At 42.4% G+C, this 16,003-nt stretch overlaps 2 protein-coding genes across 3 annotated transcripts in view; one reads left to right on the top strand and one right to left on the bottom strand.

The window, feature by feature from the left end:
• KDM4D (lysine demethylase 4D) overlaps window positions 1-184 on the bottom strand; it is a 31,141-nt gene extending 30,957 nt beyond the window's left edge. The window contains exon 1 of the mRNA XM_066248225.1: window positions 49-184. The gene's annotated coding sequence lies outside the window, so the exon portion shown is untranslated. The remainder of the gene's footprint in view (window positions 1-48) is intronic.
• Window positions 82-14,232, top strand: CWC15 (CWC15 spliceosome associated protein homolog). 2 transcript variants are annotated; one of them, XM_066248239.1, is made up of 7 exons: window positions 82-221; window positions 1,432-1,570; window positions 2,525-2,637; window positions 3,485-3,573; window positions 4,730-4,843; window positions 9,653-9,771; window positions 13,432-14,232. In XM_066248239.1, the coding sequence occupies exons 2-7, from the start codon at window positions 1,440-1,442 to the stop codon at window positions 13,559-13,561; spliced, it is 696 nt and encodes a 231-aa protein (XP_066104336.1). In that variant the 5' UTR covers window positions 82-221; window positions 1,432-1,439; the 3' UTR covers window positions 13,562-14,232. The 2 variants fall into 2 exon arrangements, with proteins under 2 accessions (XP_066104336.1, XP_066104342.1); XM_066248245.1 differs by having other exon boundaries at window positions 127-228.
• Window positions 14,233-16,003: the final 1,771 nt, after the last annotated feature.

Below are 16,003 nucleotides of genomic sequence, written 5' to 3' on the forward strand. Positions count from 1 at the left end.
CTGGGCCGTTTCGGCCCCGCCCCTCATTGTCGTCACATCGACTTCCACCTCGGTTTCTGCGGATTGGTCGCTGCCTCCGCCTCTGAAGTGCGGCGAAAGGGCCTGGGGTTTGCTTCCGGGTCTTGGGTTTTGGCTCCCCGGGTGCAGAGGATTCTGGGAGTCAAGGGTCGATATGGTGTCAGTGTGATCTCCGCAGGCTGCCCAGCTGGACCTCGGCCGACGTGAGTGGTGAGGGGATAGCAGTTTGTCTTCGCATCCGAATGGGGCGAGAAGAGGCGGTTGGGCTCCGAGTGGCCGGTGGAGAGCCGCGCGCGTGTGGAGCGAGCCCCAGAGTGGCGGGCGGGTGGCGGAGCCGGGCGCCGTGGGCGCGTCTCGAGTTCCTGGCGCCGCGGCGAGCGCAGCGCGAAGGCAGCATTGCAGATAGTGTTAAGCAGGGTCCGGGCCTCCCCGCCCCTGCCGAGTCTGCAAGGCCAAGGGTCAGCCAGTTCCTGGTGACATCCCGAAGGCGAACACTCGGTAGACGGTAATGAGAATTATCCAGGGGTGTGTGGGAGGCGGCAGCGCCCCCAGCGGCAGGAAACCCTGGTTCGTCCCCTTGGCTACATCCCTTTCCCCTTTTTTGGAAATCTGGAGACGTATGCCAGTTCCCCTAACATCCTCCGCATACTACACTTGCTTTCTGGGATTGACGGCGGTTTAGGAGTCAATTCTATGAGATGTTATTTTTGGCTTTTCCATAATCAAACGTAACATAAGTAAGGGGTCCCTGATTCTGTCAGCATCCTTTGAGGATGAGGTTCCTGTCTTTTGAGCATTGCTTAAATTATGACCTGCAATATATCTGATGTATGTTATGTTGTAAGAGACAGTAGGATCAACAAAAGGCTGCAGAAGTTTGCACAAGTAACACTTTTTATATAGGCCATTCAGTAATTGCGTTTAAAATATATGTTTTTGTGATTTTTAAACACTTTTTGTAGTTACTACCCCGTTTTCTGTTGTGTGAGGTTTTGATAAAATGCGAACCTTAGGGAGTCTGGGGGAGTAAGGTGGAGCTGAGAAGTTTTGAAATTTGGTTGTGGCAGCATTGTATTTTACTAAGGCTTTGCCTTGTCCTATTTCATAATACTGTAACTCTGGGAGGAATGTCCCCATTCCACAGGTGACAAAGACTTAAGCTAGGCTAGGTGACTTACCCAAGGCCATAGAGCCAGTAGGAGAACAGGAACACAAACTCCAAATCTTCGTTGCGGAATTTTTGTACTAGATAGATGTTACCTAAGAAGCCATATTTCTTGTACACCCTGTGCCTCATTATTTGTCGTCTTGAAAACTTTTGTTTGAGGTTATTTAATTAAGTTTGGAGGTATGGAAACTTTTAGAACAGAACATTTGTTGTGTGAAATAACTTGATACTACTTTTCTTCAAAGCATAAAAGATGACAACAGCAGCTCGGCCAACTTTTGAACCTGCAAGAGGTGGCAGAGGAAAAGGAGAAGGTGATTTGAGCCAACTCTCAAAGCAGTATTCAAGTAGAGACCTACCATCTCATACAAAGATAAAATATAGGTAATGAAGACTTCGTTTTTTCTTGTTCACAAAGCAAGACCAACTCTATATCACTTCAGTTATTTATTTTTATATGGGTAGAGTGCAATAAAATATGTAATACTAAAATTATGCTCTGCCCTGCCTGGAAGCTTGGTTGGTTAGAGCATTGACCCAATATGCCAGGGTTGTGGGTTCAGGCTCCAGTTAGGGCACACACAAGAATCAACCAATGAATGCATAAATAAATAAGTGGACCAACAAGTCAGTATTTCTCTCTCTCTCCTTGCTCCCTCAAATCAATAAATAAAATTAAAAAAAATTATCCTCTAATTGTGAAAATCTACCAGATATTTATTAAGCAAAAATTCCTATTAACTGAGAATGTCCGGATGTGGACAGAAAAATAATGCATTGCTTCAGAGAGAGACTGCGCTGTCAATGCTTATCAATATGAGAATAAAAGTGTTACTGTAACATGCCCCAAGTTGAGCTACGAATACGAAGACATTTTCGTTTTTCTGCGCAACCTTATCATGGGAATCTATGAGATTCATTTGGGAGTTCATGAAATATTGGAAATATCACAAGGATGCCTGTTAGTAATCCTCAAGTTAGGCTAATTATCTTGTCCAGTTTCTTCTTTTGTGCTTGAGAGACAGGAGCTTTTTGTGAATTATCTTCCATTGCTATAGACATGTTTTGTGTTTTTAGTTGTTTTTGTTTAAGATTTTATTGATTTTTTAGAGAAAGAAGAGAGAGAGAGAGAGAGAGAGAAAGGGCAGGGGGAAAGGGAAATATCAGCTGATAGTTGCTTCCTGTATGTGCGTTGACCAGGCAAGCCCGGAGTTTTGAACCAGCAACCTCAGCGGTCCACGTCAATGCTCAATCCACTATGCCACCACAGGCAGGCAACATGTGTGTGTGGGTATGTGTTTTTAGAAATATTTTTGCCCTGGTTTGTTTACACTGTAGGCAGACCACTCAGGATGCCCCTGAAGAGGTTCGGAACCGTGACTTCAGAAGAGAGCTGGAAGAGAGGGAGAGAGCTGCTGCAAGAGAGAAAAACCGAGATCGTCCAACTCGAGGTACCAGCACTGTCCCAGGCATTGACTCTCAGAAGTGCTGACAGTTGGGTTTTTTTTCACTTGGTAATTGGAACAGATTACTATTTTTGTTTTTACTTATTTATTTGTTTATTTGAGCGAGAGAGACAGAAAAACAGGAAAGGAGAGAGGTGAGATGCAGCACTTTAGTTGTTCATTGATTGCTTTCTCATATATGCCTTGACTGGGGGGCTCCAACCCAGCCAGTGACCCCTTGTTTATGCTAGTGATCTCAGGGTTTCGAACCTGGGACCTCAGTGTCCCAGGTTGATGCTCTATCCACTGGCGTGAGCTGCACCACTTTGCTAAATATGTATAATATGATATGATAGGATTAGATTAGACTAGACTAGGTTAGATTAGTTTAAAGATGATAATGTTGATTCCAGTTTCATCTTTTTGTGGCTCTATATTAGAAGGAACAGGATGACCTGGGGCTATTTAGCAGCCATTGTTTCAGTTGAGGCCAAGGAGTTTTTGATTATAAGAGCTAGACCTTTATGAAGCCCCTTAGTTTCTGAGTAGGAAGTCCTCCTATTCTAGTCCCTGGCTATTTGAAGGCATCTAGGGGAATATATTTCCAGTTTATGTGAACTATTCTCTAAATTTCCTGAGAGAGGCTACAATTCCCATATTAAAAATCAATACTTTCATTAATTTACTCAGCAAATATTTATTACCAAGGGTTTACGTATTTGCCAGGCATTGTGGTTTTGATCTCTTGTCATGATAATTATACTCTTAAGTTCTTTGTGCCTACAGGTTCCTAAAGTGTTAAAAGAAATGCACTATTTGTTTCAGTAAGCTAAATGATGTTGTTTTTCCCCAGAACATACAACCTCCTCGTCAGTGTCCAAGAAGCCTCGGTTAGACCAGATCCCTGCCGCCAACCTTGACGCCGATGACCCTCTAACCGATGTCTGTTTTGTTTTCTCCTTTCATCTCCGTAGTAATTTATAGCATGTTTATTTGTAGCATTTTTTATTCTTTTGACTTTAAGAAGCGCGCTGTATTTGTCTTTACTTAACTGTTACCCAAATGATAAGCTTTATAATTGATTTTTTTAAACTTTATAGTTGATTTTAAAACAAAAAGTGCTATTGTTTGGTTAATCAAATTTCAAGAATAAGTTTGATCTCTAGAGAACTAAATGAGGAAGTGATCTAAGGAGAATATGCTTACCTAAAAAAATAATTCCCTGTATTAAACCACAGAGTTTGGGCTGCCATGTTACGGACCTCCAGAAGGCACTCTTCAGACTGGGCTCTCGACCAGTAACAGCCCTAGACTGAGCCCAGCAGCCTCTGACATTATTAGACAGCAGTGATGCCCCTCCAGGTGTGCACTGCACTTAATGGCTTCCTCTGCTTAGGGCGGGAAGTGATCTAAGTGGAAGGTTTGTGAGGATTAATGCTTTAGTTAATACTAAAATGTAATGGGATCCACAGCCTATAATGAATTTGTGGTTTTATACATACAGGGAAAAAATCTGAGTGACCTTTTATGAGTATCATCTAATTAAGCACCTATTCAGTAATTAATTCTAGAGTATCCAGATTGAATGAAATAATTCAGTAATTAGAGATAGAAAACTCTGAATCTGAATAATTATTCATTTGAAATTGGTTTCTTCTTAGACTTTAGCACCCTTTTTATACTTTTGATTATGCCTACTTCCTAGCTTTAAGTTGTTTTGAGCTGTGTAAAGCTATTTTCGGTTCTCAGGATGATGCACTCTGTACAGTTGTACTGCGTAATAGTGTAGAGTGATCCTTGTCTAGTTTTGAAATAGTCTCGTATCTAAATTCCCCTTTGGAAATTTGAAAGGTTCTTTGTTATAGTGTTTGTTATAATTTCTGAAACATCAGAGTTGACATTTTAGTAAGTATTCATGAGTTTTTTGTGGGGTTTTATTTTTTTGGTTGGTTAATTTTAATCATATTTAGGTGCATGTATTTTTCCCACTAGAAAAATTAAATCTCCTAAGATCTAATAAGTGCAATTTTTATGGGGGGGAAAAATGAGTATTATGAATTTTCTCTCTAATCTCCTGGCTACTTCTGTTCTTTTTTAGGAGGAAGATGAAGATGAAGATTTTGAAGAAGAGAGTGATGACGATGATACTGCAGCTCTTCTTGCAGAACTAGAAAAAATTAAAAAAGAAAGAGCTGAAGAGCAGGCCAGGAAGGTGAAGTCACCGTGTTAAATATTTACATCTTCTTGCAAAAACTAAGATAGAAGGATTTCTAATTCAAGTAATATACTAGAAATTGTCCCTGCCATGTCCAGGTAGTATAGCACTTGTAGATCTATAAATTTGGTATTTTTTGTGATATTTTAATTCTGTTGGTTATGTTATAAATTCTTTCCAGATAGTTCAGATATGCTTTATAATGTAACATTTATCAAGTTGCTCTTTATCCACTTAGTTTGTTTGCTCAATAGACATTTAGTTAATGTCTATCAAGTGTCAAAAGAATAAAGAATGATTAGGCCTTAGCTGTGGCCTGCACAGAACTCATGGATATAATGAGGTCATTCTCTGTCTCTCCTCGCCTCCTGCCTCAGCCTTCTTTCCAGGCACTTGTTGGAGCAGTCGTTAATATTTATAGATTTTCTCTGACCTAGGCCAATCTAGCTAATTTATCTGAGTCCCCACAGTCTCTGAATTTACATAATTGGAGAAAAGTGTTATCTAACACAAAGTTGGTTATAAGCATTAAAAGGACCCTAGTAATAAAAATGAGGTGAAACTAGGGAGGCAAGAGCAGGTCAGAAGCATTAGAGGTTGGTAAACCAGTGCTAAAGGAGTTTGGACTCTGTTCTGAGGATGTGAAAAGCTAGTCTCTACAGGAAATTGGTGAGATTGGATATGAGGTTTAGAAAGATACTGTGGCAGACGTATGGCGGGTACACTGGAACAAACTGGTGTAGGAGGCCGTTTTAGTAATCCTCATGTGCAGGCAAGAGAATCATGCACAATAGAGGAGTTGGAATTGAAAAGTAAACAAACAGATGCTGATAGAGCTATTGAGGGGGTAGACTTGATCAGATAAAGTGGCTGATCAGGGGTCCCAGTAAAGATGACCCCCATGCTCTGGGTAGATGTTGGTGCCATATACTAACAGAAGGATGGGTACAGTTAGGTGGAGAGGAAAGAGATGGTGAGTTCTCTTTGGACCATGTTGAATTTAATACAATGTGAGATATTCAAGTTAGAGATATCAGCCTCCACTTTCAACCAGAATAGAGCAGCTTTTTTATGGAGTCTTTGTAAGATTTCATTTGAGCCAAGAATTGTTCCTATTTAAAAAAAAGAAGACTTAGAGAAAAAGACTGACGTCAGTTGTTGCTTTGAATCTAGAGGGGTGGATTTCGTGTGGGTCAGAGGGTCAGGGCAGAACTCAGAAAAGAGGTTGAATTTGAGATAGGCTTTGAAGACTGCTAGAATTTAGACTGAAAAAAGAGAAGTATTTAAATATTCAGCTCTGATCAAAGTTTGGCATAAGATAGCATAACCTCTATAATAGCCTGTAAGTTTTGTATCTAATTGTAGAAATCAAAGAATTTAAGAATATTCCTAATACACGTGTACACCAGTAGAGGGCACTTGTTCTATTCCAAATTCTTTTGGTTTATGTAACAGATCTGAATGCATAAAGAGAAGCAATTTAAATGCATTGGTTAACCTTTAGGGAGGATAAACATTTTAGATCTTTAATTTTGTGAGGTTCATCTAATCTCTGTACAGAAATGTGTTGGTGCTTGTTGGGGTTGAATGACAGTTTTTAATTCTTTTGTCTCTGTTGCCCTAGCTTTCTTAGTGGTTGATTTTTGAATGACCCAAAATAACATTTTAAACCAGTCTGCCTATGTCAGGGGCTGGGAAACTTTCTGGAAAGGGCCAGATATTAAATATTTATTGTCGGCCACACTGCTCTTGTCACAACTACTCAGCTCTGCTGTTGTAGCACCCGCAGCCATAGACAGTACATCTATAAGGAAATGGGGCTGTGTTCCAAGAAAGTTTGATGCGTTGTATACTTGAGCTCTTAGTTTTCTAGCATCTCAGAAATGTCTTAAATTTCAGCATCAATATAATTGTTTAAAATAAATAGCTTTCAATAAACTGTATATCTGTTATTACTCTATGATAGCTATTCCTGACCTTCTTAAAGGTCTGAGCAATGGCCTAAATTATCTTTTTCATCTGAAAATTGCATTTGCTCACCTTCTAGTTTTATGGCCTCAGAACAAAAAAGTTAAGTGTTTACATCTGGATGTTAAAATGAAGTATTATTAGCCTGTATTAAAAATCGGGTTATTTTTCCAAGTGGTTTAATGTAGATTTATTTTACTTTTTTTTTAAATTTTTTGTTTAGGGACCTGGCCCTCCAGGTCAGCTTAGGGCCAGCTGGTAGTGTTGTGGATTCTTGACTTTATGCAGGAAAAATTTCACAACACGAGGCCAGATGATTCTGAGGGTATGTTTATTAAAGCTGGGGACAGGGAAACAAGGAAGGGCCTAGACTAGAAGAAGCAGCAGTGGAGAGTCTGGGGGGCTGCCTTGCCTGTCTAGAAATCTTATGGGGAAGAAATGAGCCTACACTGGGAAGTCAGAGAAAGGGGCCTTGGAGATGGGTTCAGGGGTTAGCCTGGGACAGCTGCCACTGCCATTGCAAGTCTCGTGAGGACCCCCAGGGTTTAGGAGATGACACCAATGGGGGAAGAAAAGAGGGAAGGGGAAGGGAAAGTGTAGGCATGCTCCAAGGAGGGAGAGTGTGCCCGTAGATTTATTTTAAATGGACTTGCAGAAAGTCTCTTTCCTTGATCTGTTAAGTCATCCATTTCTATCATCCACGAGACACAGCAAAGTGGGATTTATCTTTGGTTTAAGACAGTGGTCCCCAACCCCCGAGTCGCAGACCAGTACCGGTCTGTGGGCCATTTGGTACTGGTCCGCAGAGAAAGAATAAATAACTTACATTATTTCCGTTTTATTTATATTTTAGTCTGAATGATGTTTTATTTTTAAAAAATGACCAGATTCCCTCTGTTACATCCGCCTAAGACTCACTCTTGATGCTTGTCTCGGTCACATGATACATTTATCCGTCCCACCCTAAAGGCCGGTTCGTGAAAATATTTTCTGACATTAAACCGGTCCATGGCCCAAAAAAGGTTGGAAACCACTGCTTTAAGATACATGGAATCATATAGAGCTAGAGGTTTAGTTGAGGATTTTAGACATTGTATGTTCCTAATTCTAAGAATGAAACTGACAGGGATTTGAACTTAAAGAGGTCAGTGCTAAAATGAAAGTGAAAAAAAGGCTTGTAACTTACAATATGAAAGGTATAAAAATAGAAAGTAACCGCCCTGGCTGGTTGGCTCAATGGTAGAACGTCGGCCCAGCATGTGGATACCCTGGGTTTGGGTCTCAGTCTTGGCACACACAAGAAATGACTGTTTGCTTTTTTACCCCTCCCTTCCCTCTTTTCTCACTCTCTTATCTCTCTCTTCCTGCGTTGGAGCAAGTTGGTCCTGAAGTTGGCCCCCCGGGCACTGAGGATGGCTCCATGGCCTCGCCTCAGGTGCTAAAATAGCTCATTCGCTGAGTAATGGAGCAACAGCCCCAGATGGGCAGAGCATTGCCCCTTAGGGGGTTTGCTGGGTGGATCCTGATCTGGGCACATGCAGAAGTCTGTCTCTGCCTCCCTGCTTCTCACTTAAGAAAAATAAAAAATAAAAAAAGAAAGTAGAGATAAACCATAGGAACAAAATGGATAAACTTCAGATAAATTGGTAGAAATGCATGTTAACAATATAATTTAATAGCCTATCTTATTTTAGGAAGTACTTGGTTGATAATTACTAGTCACCAATCCTAGAGATTCAAGTTTACATTGTTAATAATTAAAAATAAAAAGTATTTATAATCAGTTATGTATAGCCCTTCTTTAAAAATTGTTTGTTAAACATCTTATTTTTTGTTTTTTTTTATTTTTCCAAAGGGAGAAGCTGGGGGGGGGAGACACAGACAGACTCCCACATGCACCTGACTGGGATCCACCTGGCATGTCCACCAGGGGGCAATGCTCGGCCATCTGGGCATTGTTATGCTGCAACCAGAGCCATTCTAGTGCCTGAGGTAGAGGCCATGGAGCCATCCTCAGCATATGGACCAACTTTGCTCCATTGAAGCCTGACTGTTGGAGGGGAGGAGAGAGAGAGCGAGAAAGGAGAGAGGGAAGGGTGGAGAAGCAGATGGGTGCTTTTCCTGTGTGCCCTGGCTGGGAATCCAACCAGGGACATCCATACGCTGGGCCGATGCTCTACCACTGAGCCAACAGGCCAGGGCCCTAAACATCTTTTTGATGTTTAATATGTTCTTAAATTATTAGAATGTTTATTGGTGTACCCTCTTACAATAAGCAATTATGTATATACTTTAAGAAATAAAATAGTTTGCCTGACCAGGCAGTGGCACAGTGAATAGAGCATCAGACTGGGACAAGGAGGACCCAGATTTGAAACCCTGAGGTTGCCAGTTTGAGCGTGGCTCTTCTGGTTTGAGCAAGGCTCACCAGCTTGAGACCAAGGGGTTACTTGGTCTGCTGGAGCCCCCTGGTCAAGGCACATAAGAGAAAGTAATCAATGAGTAACTAAGATGCCAGAACAAATACTTGATGCTTCTCATCTCTCTCCCTTCCTGTCTGTCCCTATCTGTCACTCTCTCTGTCTCATTCACAAAAAATAGTTTAAAGTATGCATTTGAAGTATTTCAGTCAGAATAGACTAATGAATGTATGTTGGCATGTGTGAAATATTTATTATAATAATGTCAAATTATCTTATTTTGAAATAAGACTTTTCCGGTATGTCTTGAAAAACAATACTACCTTAATGCTTATTGCTGACAGTCTTTTAAAATAATAAAGAAGATTGACCCTGGAGTTAGTATAAGTGGATGTAAACCTTCCCCTGTCATTCTCAGGAACAAGAACAAAAAGCTGAAGAAGAAAGGATTCGAATGGAAAACATTCTGAGTGGAAACCCTCTCCTTAATCTCACTGGCCCATCCCAGCCTCAGGCCAACTTCAAAGTTAAAAGAAGGTACGATACAATAATGAGTTTGAAATAAATACACGGATTATAAGTTTCATAGCAAACTGTATTATGTAAGGCTTCTACCTCCCACTTTCCACTGATACTCTCCCTGTCAGATTTTGGGATAGTGGAAGAGGGATAAGGGAAGAAAATAATTCCTGTTCAGTAGATATTTACAGTAGCTAGCCGTGTACCAGATAATTGTTCTAAGCATTAGAGGCGGAGCAGTGCGCTGAGGCTTTGACCCTACTAAGTTGACATTTTAGGTGTATGTGTCAAGGGGCCCCAAGACCACCCTTCACATTCAGAGACTCACTAGAAGGACTCGGGGCAGCATGTAGTTGTAGACATGACAAGACATCAAAGGGTCCAGGTGCATGCTTCTTTACTCTCTGTCCCTTCCATGAAGGGTCACACAGAGCACGTCCATTCCCCTAGCAGCGAAAACACAGTAACACGTGTGCAACGTTTCTGCCCAGGGAGGCCCATTAGAGACTCAGTGCCCAGTGTTTTTGTTGCCGGCTAGTCATAGCGGTAACCCCTGCCTGGCACATACCAAAATTCAGACTTCCAGAAGGGACATAGGTGTTCAGCATAAACCACATTGTTTTGTACAGACAGTCTAAGCGCAGTGATAGAAGATTCCTGGAGTCTAGGTTTCCACACACCAGCCCAGTTGCTAGCCTTGCAAGCAGGCCTTCTAAGGGTGGCAGTTTTAGGCCCGCCACGCTCTTTTCTGTGCAGTGTGTGTGTGTGTGTGGAGGGGTGGAGTAGAGGAGCTGAACGGGGAGAGAGTACAAACAAATACTGAATGTAGTACTTCAGATCATGATACATAGGAAAATAAACTGAACAGCTTATAGGAAGTACTGAGCGGGAGGGAAGTTGGTTGGTATTTTGTATAAGGTGATCAAGGAAGCCAGTAGGCTTAACTTTTAAACTAGACCTAATATTTCTCACCACCTCTGCTGCTACCACCTCCATCCAGAGTGGCGCAAGGCCCCTAACCGGTCTTCTTGCACGCTCACCACTGTCCAGACCCACCTCAGTTTTCTTAGCAGTGTTGGCCTTTAAAATGAAAGATCACAGTCTCCTGGTTTAAGCCATCCAGTGGCTTCCCAACTCATTCATAGTAAAAACTCGACTTCTTACAATGGCAGCAGCATAGTCAAAGAAGGGAATTAGCTAGCGAGTGACATTTTATCAGAGACCAGATTCTAAGGTATTTGAACTGAACAATTAAAAGAATCAAGGTGGGGAAGAATATAAACAAAGGTTGTGGTAGGGGAGGCAGCAGATATAAGACGTGAAGTTTGGAATGTTACAAAAATCTGTGTGGAAATGTTGAGTAGGTAGCTTGATAAATGGTTCTGGACTTAATCCAGGCTGGAGGTAATGAATTTGGGAGCTATCAACTTAAAGAAGATTTCTATTGGCCCTGGCCTGTTGGCTCAGTAGTAGAGCATCAGCCTGGCTTGTGGATGTCCCGGGTTGGATTCTTGGGCAGGGCACACAGGAGAAGTGACTATTTCTCCACCCTTCCCCCTCTTGCTCTGTCTCCCTCCTTCCCTCCCCACCCCCCTCCTGCAACCATGACCCAATTGGAGCAAGTTGGCCCTGGGCACTGAGAATGGCTCCATCACCTCTGCTTCAGGCACTAAGAAGAGCTTGGTTGCTGAGTAACAGAGCAATGCCCCAAATGGGCAGAGCATCTCCACCTAGTGGGCTTGCTGGGTGGATCATGGTCAGGGCACATACGGGAGCCTGTCTCTGCCTCCTGTCCTCTCACTGAATTAAAAAAAAAAAAATTTTTTTTATCTAAAGCCATGAAGACTAGATGGGATAAGTACAGCTAGCGAGAAGTCCGAGAACTTCCGAGAACTGATCCTGGGATAATGTTTAGAGGTTAGATAGCTGATTAGGTATCAATACCTGGAACATACTAGGTGCCCAGTACATACTAGGTGCTCAATAAGTATTGACTGAATGAATTTTGAAGGAAAAAAAAATAGGCTAAGAAGGAGCATCCAGGAGGAAGGAGGAAAATTAAAAGATATTGGGGGGGGGTATGTTGGAAGCCAAGCAAGAAATCTTGCTTTTGAGAGGAGAACAGTGATTAGGTCAAATACTGATGACAGGGTAACTAAAATGAGCACCATGAAGTGGCTGTCGCATTTGATACATGATGGAAGAGCAGTGTTGGTGGTGAGAAGGAGGGGCTAAACGCCTTTGGGAGTGACCTGAGAGAATGGGTGAAGAAAAAAAACTACATTGATTATATTAATATTAAACTATATAATTTGTTCTTCTGTCCTGTTTGGATGCGAATGGAATTGTTTGGAGATTGGGATGTGTCTTAATATGCAGGTCACATTTGAACTGGCTCTGCTTAGCTTTTTACTTAACTGTCCTGCACGATAGTGACTTTACTGACACTCCCAAAGATGACCACGTTCTTTGCTTACTTTCTATGTGCAGTTTCTCCTGGCACACATACATGGGCACACAAACACATGTTACATGGGCTTTCGTTTCATGTGTATTTGTGAAAGTATATAGGTTACATGATGGGTTTGTGTTGTATATGCTAGATGGTATTTAAAATTACAGTCTTGATTTTCTGTAAAATGTGGTTTATAGCCCATCCCTGGGTGTGTTTATGCTTGTGCCTTGTGAAACCCAGCCCAGGGAATCCAACCACAGGCCTGCCCTAGGCTCTGCAGGTGCTGTTTCTGTCCGATTAGTGCAGCTGTGCTCCAGTACATGTGCCTTAATTGTTATAGGCCAGGCCTGTCTTCTTTTGTCGTAGAATGTAAATAGTTCAGCGACGATTACCAAATGTTAGCTGATGAAAGAGTAGATAAAATCCTTAAACTAGGCCCTGGCCGGTTGGCTCAGCGGTAGAGCGTCGGCCTAGCGTGCGGAGGACCCGGGTTCGATTCCCAGCCAGGGCACATAGGAGAAGCGCCCATTTGCTTCTCCACCCCTCCGCCGCGCCTTCCTCTCTGTCTCTCTCTTCCCCTCCCGCAGCCAAGGCTCCATTGGAGCAAAGATGGCCCGGGTGCTGGGGATGGCTCTGTGGCCTCTGCCCCAGGCGCTAGAGTGGCTCTGGTCGCAACATGGCGACGCCCAGGATGGGCAGAGCATCGCCCCCTGGTGGGCAGAGCGTCGCCCCCTGGTGGGCATGCCGGGTGGATCCCGGTCGGGCGCATGCGGGAGTCTGTCTGACTGTCTCTCCCTGTTTCCAGCTTCAGAAAAATGCAAAAAAAAAAAAAAAAAAAAAAATCCTTAAACTACATAATCTGAACTACAGTAAATTGGTCAGTTATGAGCTGTCTGTGCTGCCCAGGCAGGTACCAAGTACTACCTCTGTTTCTGACCTGAAAATTTTCAATATTTATGCAGTTAAAATGTAGGTATTTCTGCTTTCTGAATTAATTGAAGTTTCTTAGACTGGATAATGTTCTAAATAGGAATTGCCCTTTATGCTATTTTAAAGCAAGATTACACCTTATTCAGAATTACTTTATTCTTTTTGGTATAATTGCTGCCTCTATATACCTGCTGAGCATCTTTCTGTGTAATGACTAAGCTTTGCAATTTACATGGTGTTTGTCTCCTGATACAAGCATTATAAAAACACTAGATTTCCTTTTTTTCCTTCAGGTGGGATGATGATGTTGTTTTCAAAAACTGTGCAAAAGGTGTAGATGATCAGAAGAAAGACAAAAGATTTGTCAATGATACTCTGCGGTCTGAATTTCACAAAAAGTTCATGGAGAAATATATTAAATAGTACAGTTTTATGTGCTTAATTAGAGACTGTAAAATATAAACAATCATTCTGACTTTATTTTGGTTAATTTGTTTTATGTTTTCTCTTTCCCCCCATTTAAATTAAGAATAGGCTTTCCTAATTTTAAGGTGCAACATATCTTTTCCTTGATTGATACCCTGTTTGTTAAGGACTTGGGAATTGGGTTAATCCAGTTCCCAGTATGTTTTTTTTTAAGATGGGAAAGGTAATCTGCTTGTAATAAGTGTTTTTAACCTAACCATATCTGTGTCCCCCAGCATTTTTGTGCATTAATTTTTTCTCCTCGCTTCTGTAGCACTGACTTAAAGTCAGTTAATTCATGATACCTTCTCTGTATTTTTGAATAGTCTGATGAAAGGTTAAAGGGATTGCATTGTAGACCACAGATGCTATGGAAATGTGTCCTCAGCCAGGAAGCACCCCGCTTGCTTCCTGAGGGAGCAGGGATCTGGTCTGCAGAGGCCCCTTTCTTGGCCTAAGACAAGAGCTGCTGAAGCTTGCCTGGAAGCATGTGCACTCGCCTGTGTTCTCAGCACCCGACTGCCTGTTTCTCCTGAATGAGATGAGTTACACTCTGATGTACATTAGATACAAAGCCTAAGAAAGTTTTAACATTTACAATATATGTAATAAAACCTTTGGAAACAAGATTTTACTTGTTTGTTATCTTGGAGGATGTGTATGTGGGAATGTCTCCATACAGGTGGGAAATGAAGTTTTTTCCTAAAACCTGGGCTGTAATTTTAAGGGTGTCACTTTGATAGGAATTTTGGAACCAAAAAATTGAACTTTTTACAGACAGACCCATTCTAGGACCTTCCCCTCTCCTCCTGCACTCCCAGTGGGGAGCTTGGACACGGTGTAGCCGAGTCAGTGGCGCTGGAAATGGAGCCAGGTCTGGACGTATTCATGCTCTACAGTCTATTTCCCATCTGAGCTGTTAACTCAAAAATTTTTTAATTTATTAATTTATTTTTTTTTTGTATTTTTCTGAAGCCGGAAACGGGGAGAGACAGTCTGACAGACTCCCACATGTGCCCCACCGGGATCCACCCGGCACTCCCACCAGGGGCGACGCTCTGCCCACCAGGGGGCGATGCTCTGCCCCTCCGGGGCGTTGCTCTGTCACAACCAGAGCCACTCCAGCGCCTGGGGCAGAGGCCACAGAGCCATCCCCAGCGCCCAGGCCAACTTTGCTCCAATGGAGCCTCGCTGCGGGAGGGGAAGAGAGAGACAGAGAGGAAGGAGAGGGGGAGGGGTGGAGAAGCAGATGGGTGCTTCTCCTGTGTGCCCTGGCTGGGAATCGAACCCGGGACTTCTGCATGCCAGGCTGACGCTCTACCACTGAGCCAACTGGCCAGGGCTCAAAATTTTGAATACTTTGACTAGTGGGGTTTTTTTTTTAAGCCTTTAATAATATTAAAGCATTTTTTTCTCCAACTTCACAATTTATAATATAAGGTGCCTTTACATTCATTTTCAATTTTCTTCATAGTAACACTTAAGGGGAATAAAGAACCAGGTTATTCATGGTGAGACATGTATAAGTGCCTTGAAACTACATGAAAATGTGCTTAGAGATGTGAGGGGCATTAGATTTCCAAAACTATGAGGTCTGGTTTGGGTACACCATTACTCCAAGGTCCACTTCTGATTCCCTATTTGAGCTTTAGGAAAACTTTTGAGTAAGGCTAATTTCAATTTCTCCCTATCCTTAATATTTTCCAATGTAAAACACAGTATATAACCAGTCCTAGCTCCAGGATACATAAATGTTACAGTTCCAGGTTTCAGATTCATAGAGCAGGTAACAGCCTTAGCTAAAATGCCTTGCTTCCTGGTCGCCAAACCTCTTATGTTGACTTGATTGAGGGATCTGTGCAATCACTTTAATAGCCTGCTGAGTCCGGGCTCTGAAGCCACATGGACCAGGAGGTGACGCCTAGCTCTGTCACTTTGGGCTTGACTAGAACTTGACCGTGGCGGGGTGAACACACAACACAGTATACAGAGATGTGCTGTAGAATTGGGCACCTGAGACCTGTATAGTGTTAACTAGTGGCACCCCAATTTAATTCAGCTTTAAAAGAAAATGACCAAGTGTGCTTGTTCTGCTTTTAATCACTACACCTTGTTTCATAGATGGGGAAATTGAAGTTTGTAAGAAAACCAAAAAGCAAGCAAAGTCATAAATTTTAATGGGGAATAGGGCCAGATTCACACCTGGAACTGCCTTTATTCTAAAGCCTATCACAGCCCTGGCCAGTTTGCTCAGTGGATAGAGTCCTGGGTTCAAGCCTTGATCAGGGCACACAAGGGAAGCAACCATCTGCTTCTCTTCCCCTTCCTCTTCCCCTTTTCTCCCTCTTTCCCTCCCGCAGCCAGTGGCTCGATTAGTTTGAGCTTCTGCCCCAGGCACTG

The sequence above is a fragment of the Saccopteryx bilineata genome, chromosome 1, assembly GCF_036850765.1.
Source record: "Saccopteryx bilineata isolate mSacBil1 chromosome 1, mSacBil1_pri_phased_curated, whole genome shotgun sequence".
Taxonomy (NCBI): domain Eukaryota; kingdom Metazoa; phylum Chordata; class Mammalia; order Chiroptera; family Emballonuridae; genus Saccopteryx; species Saccopteryx bilineata.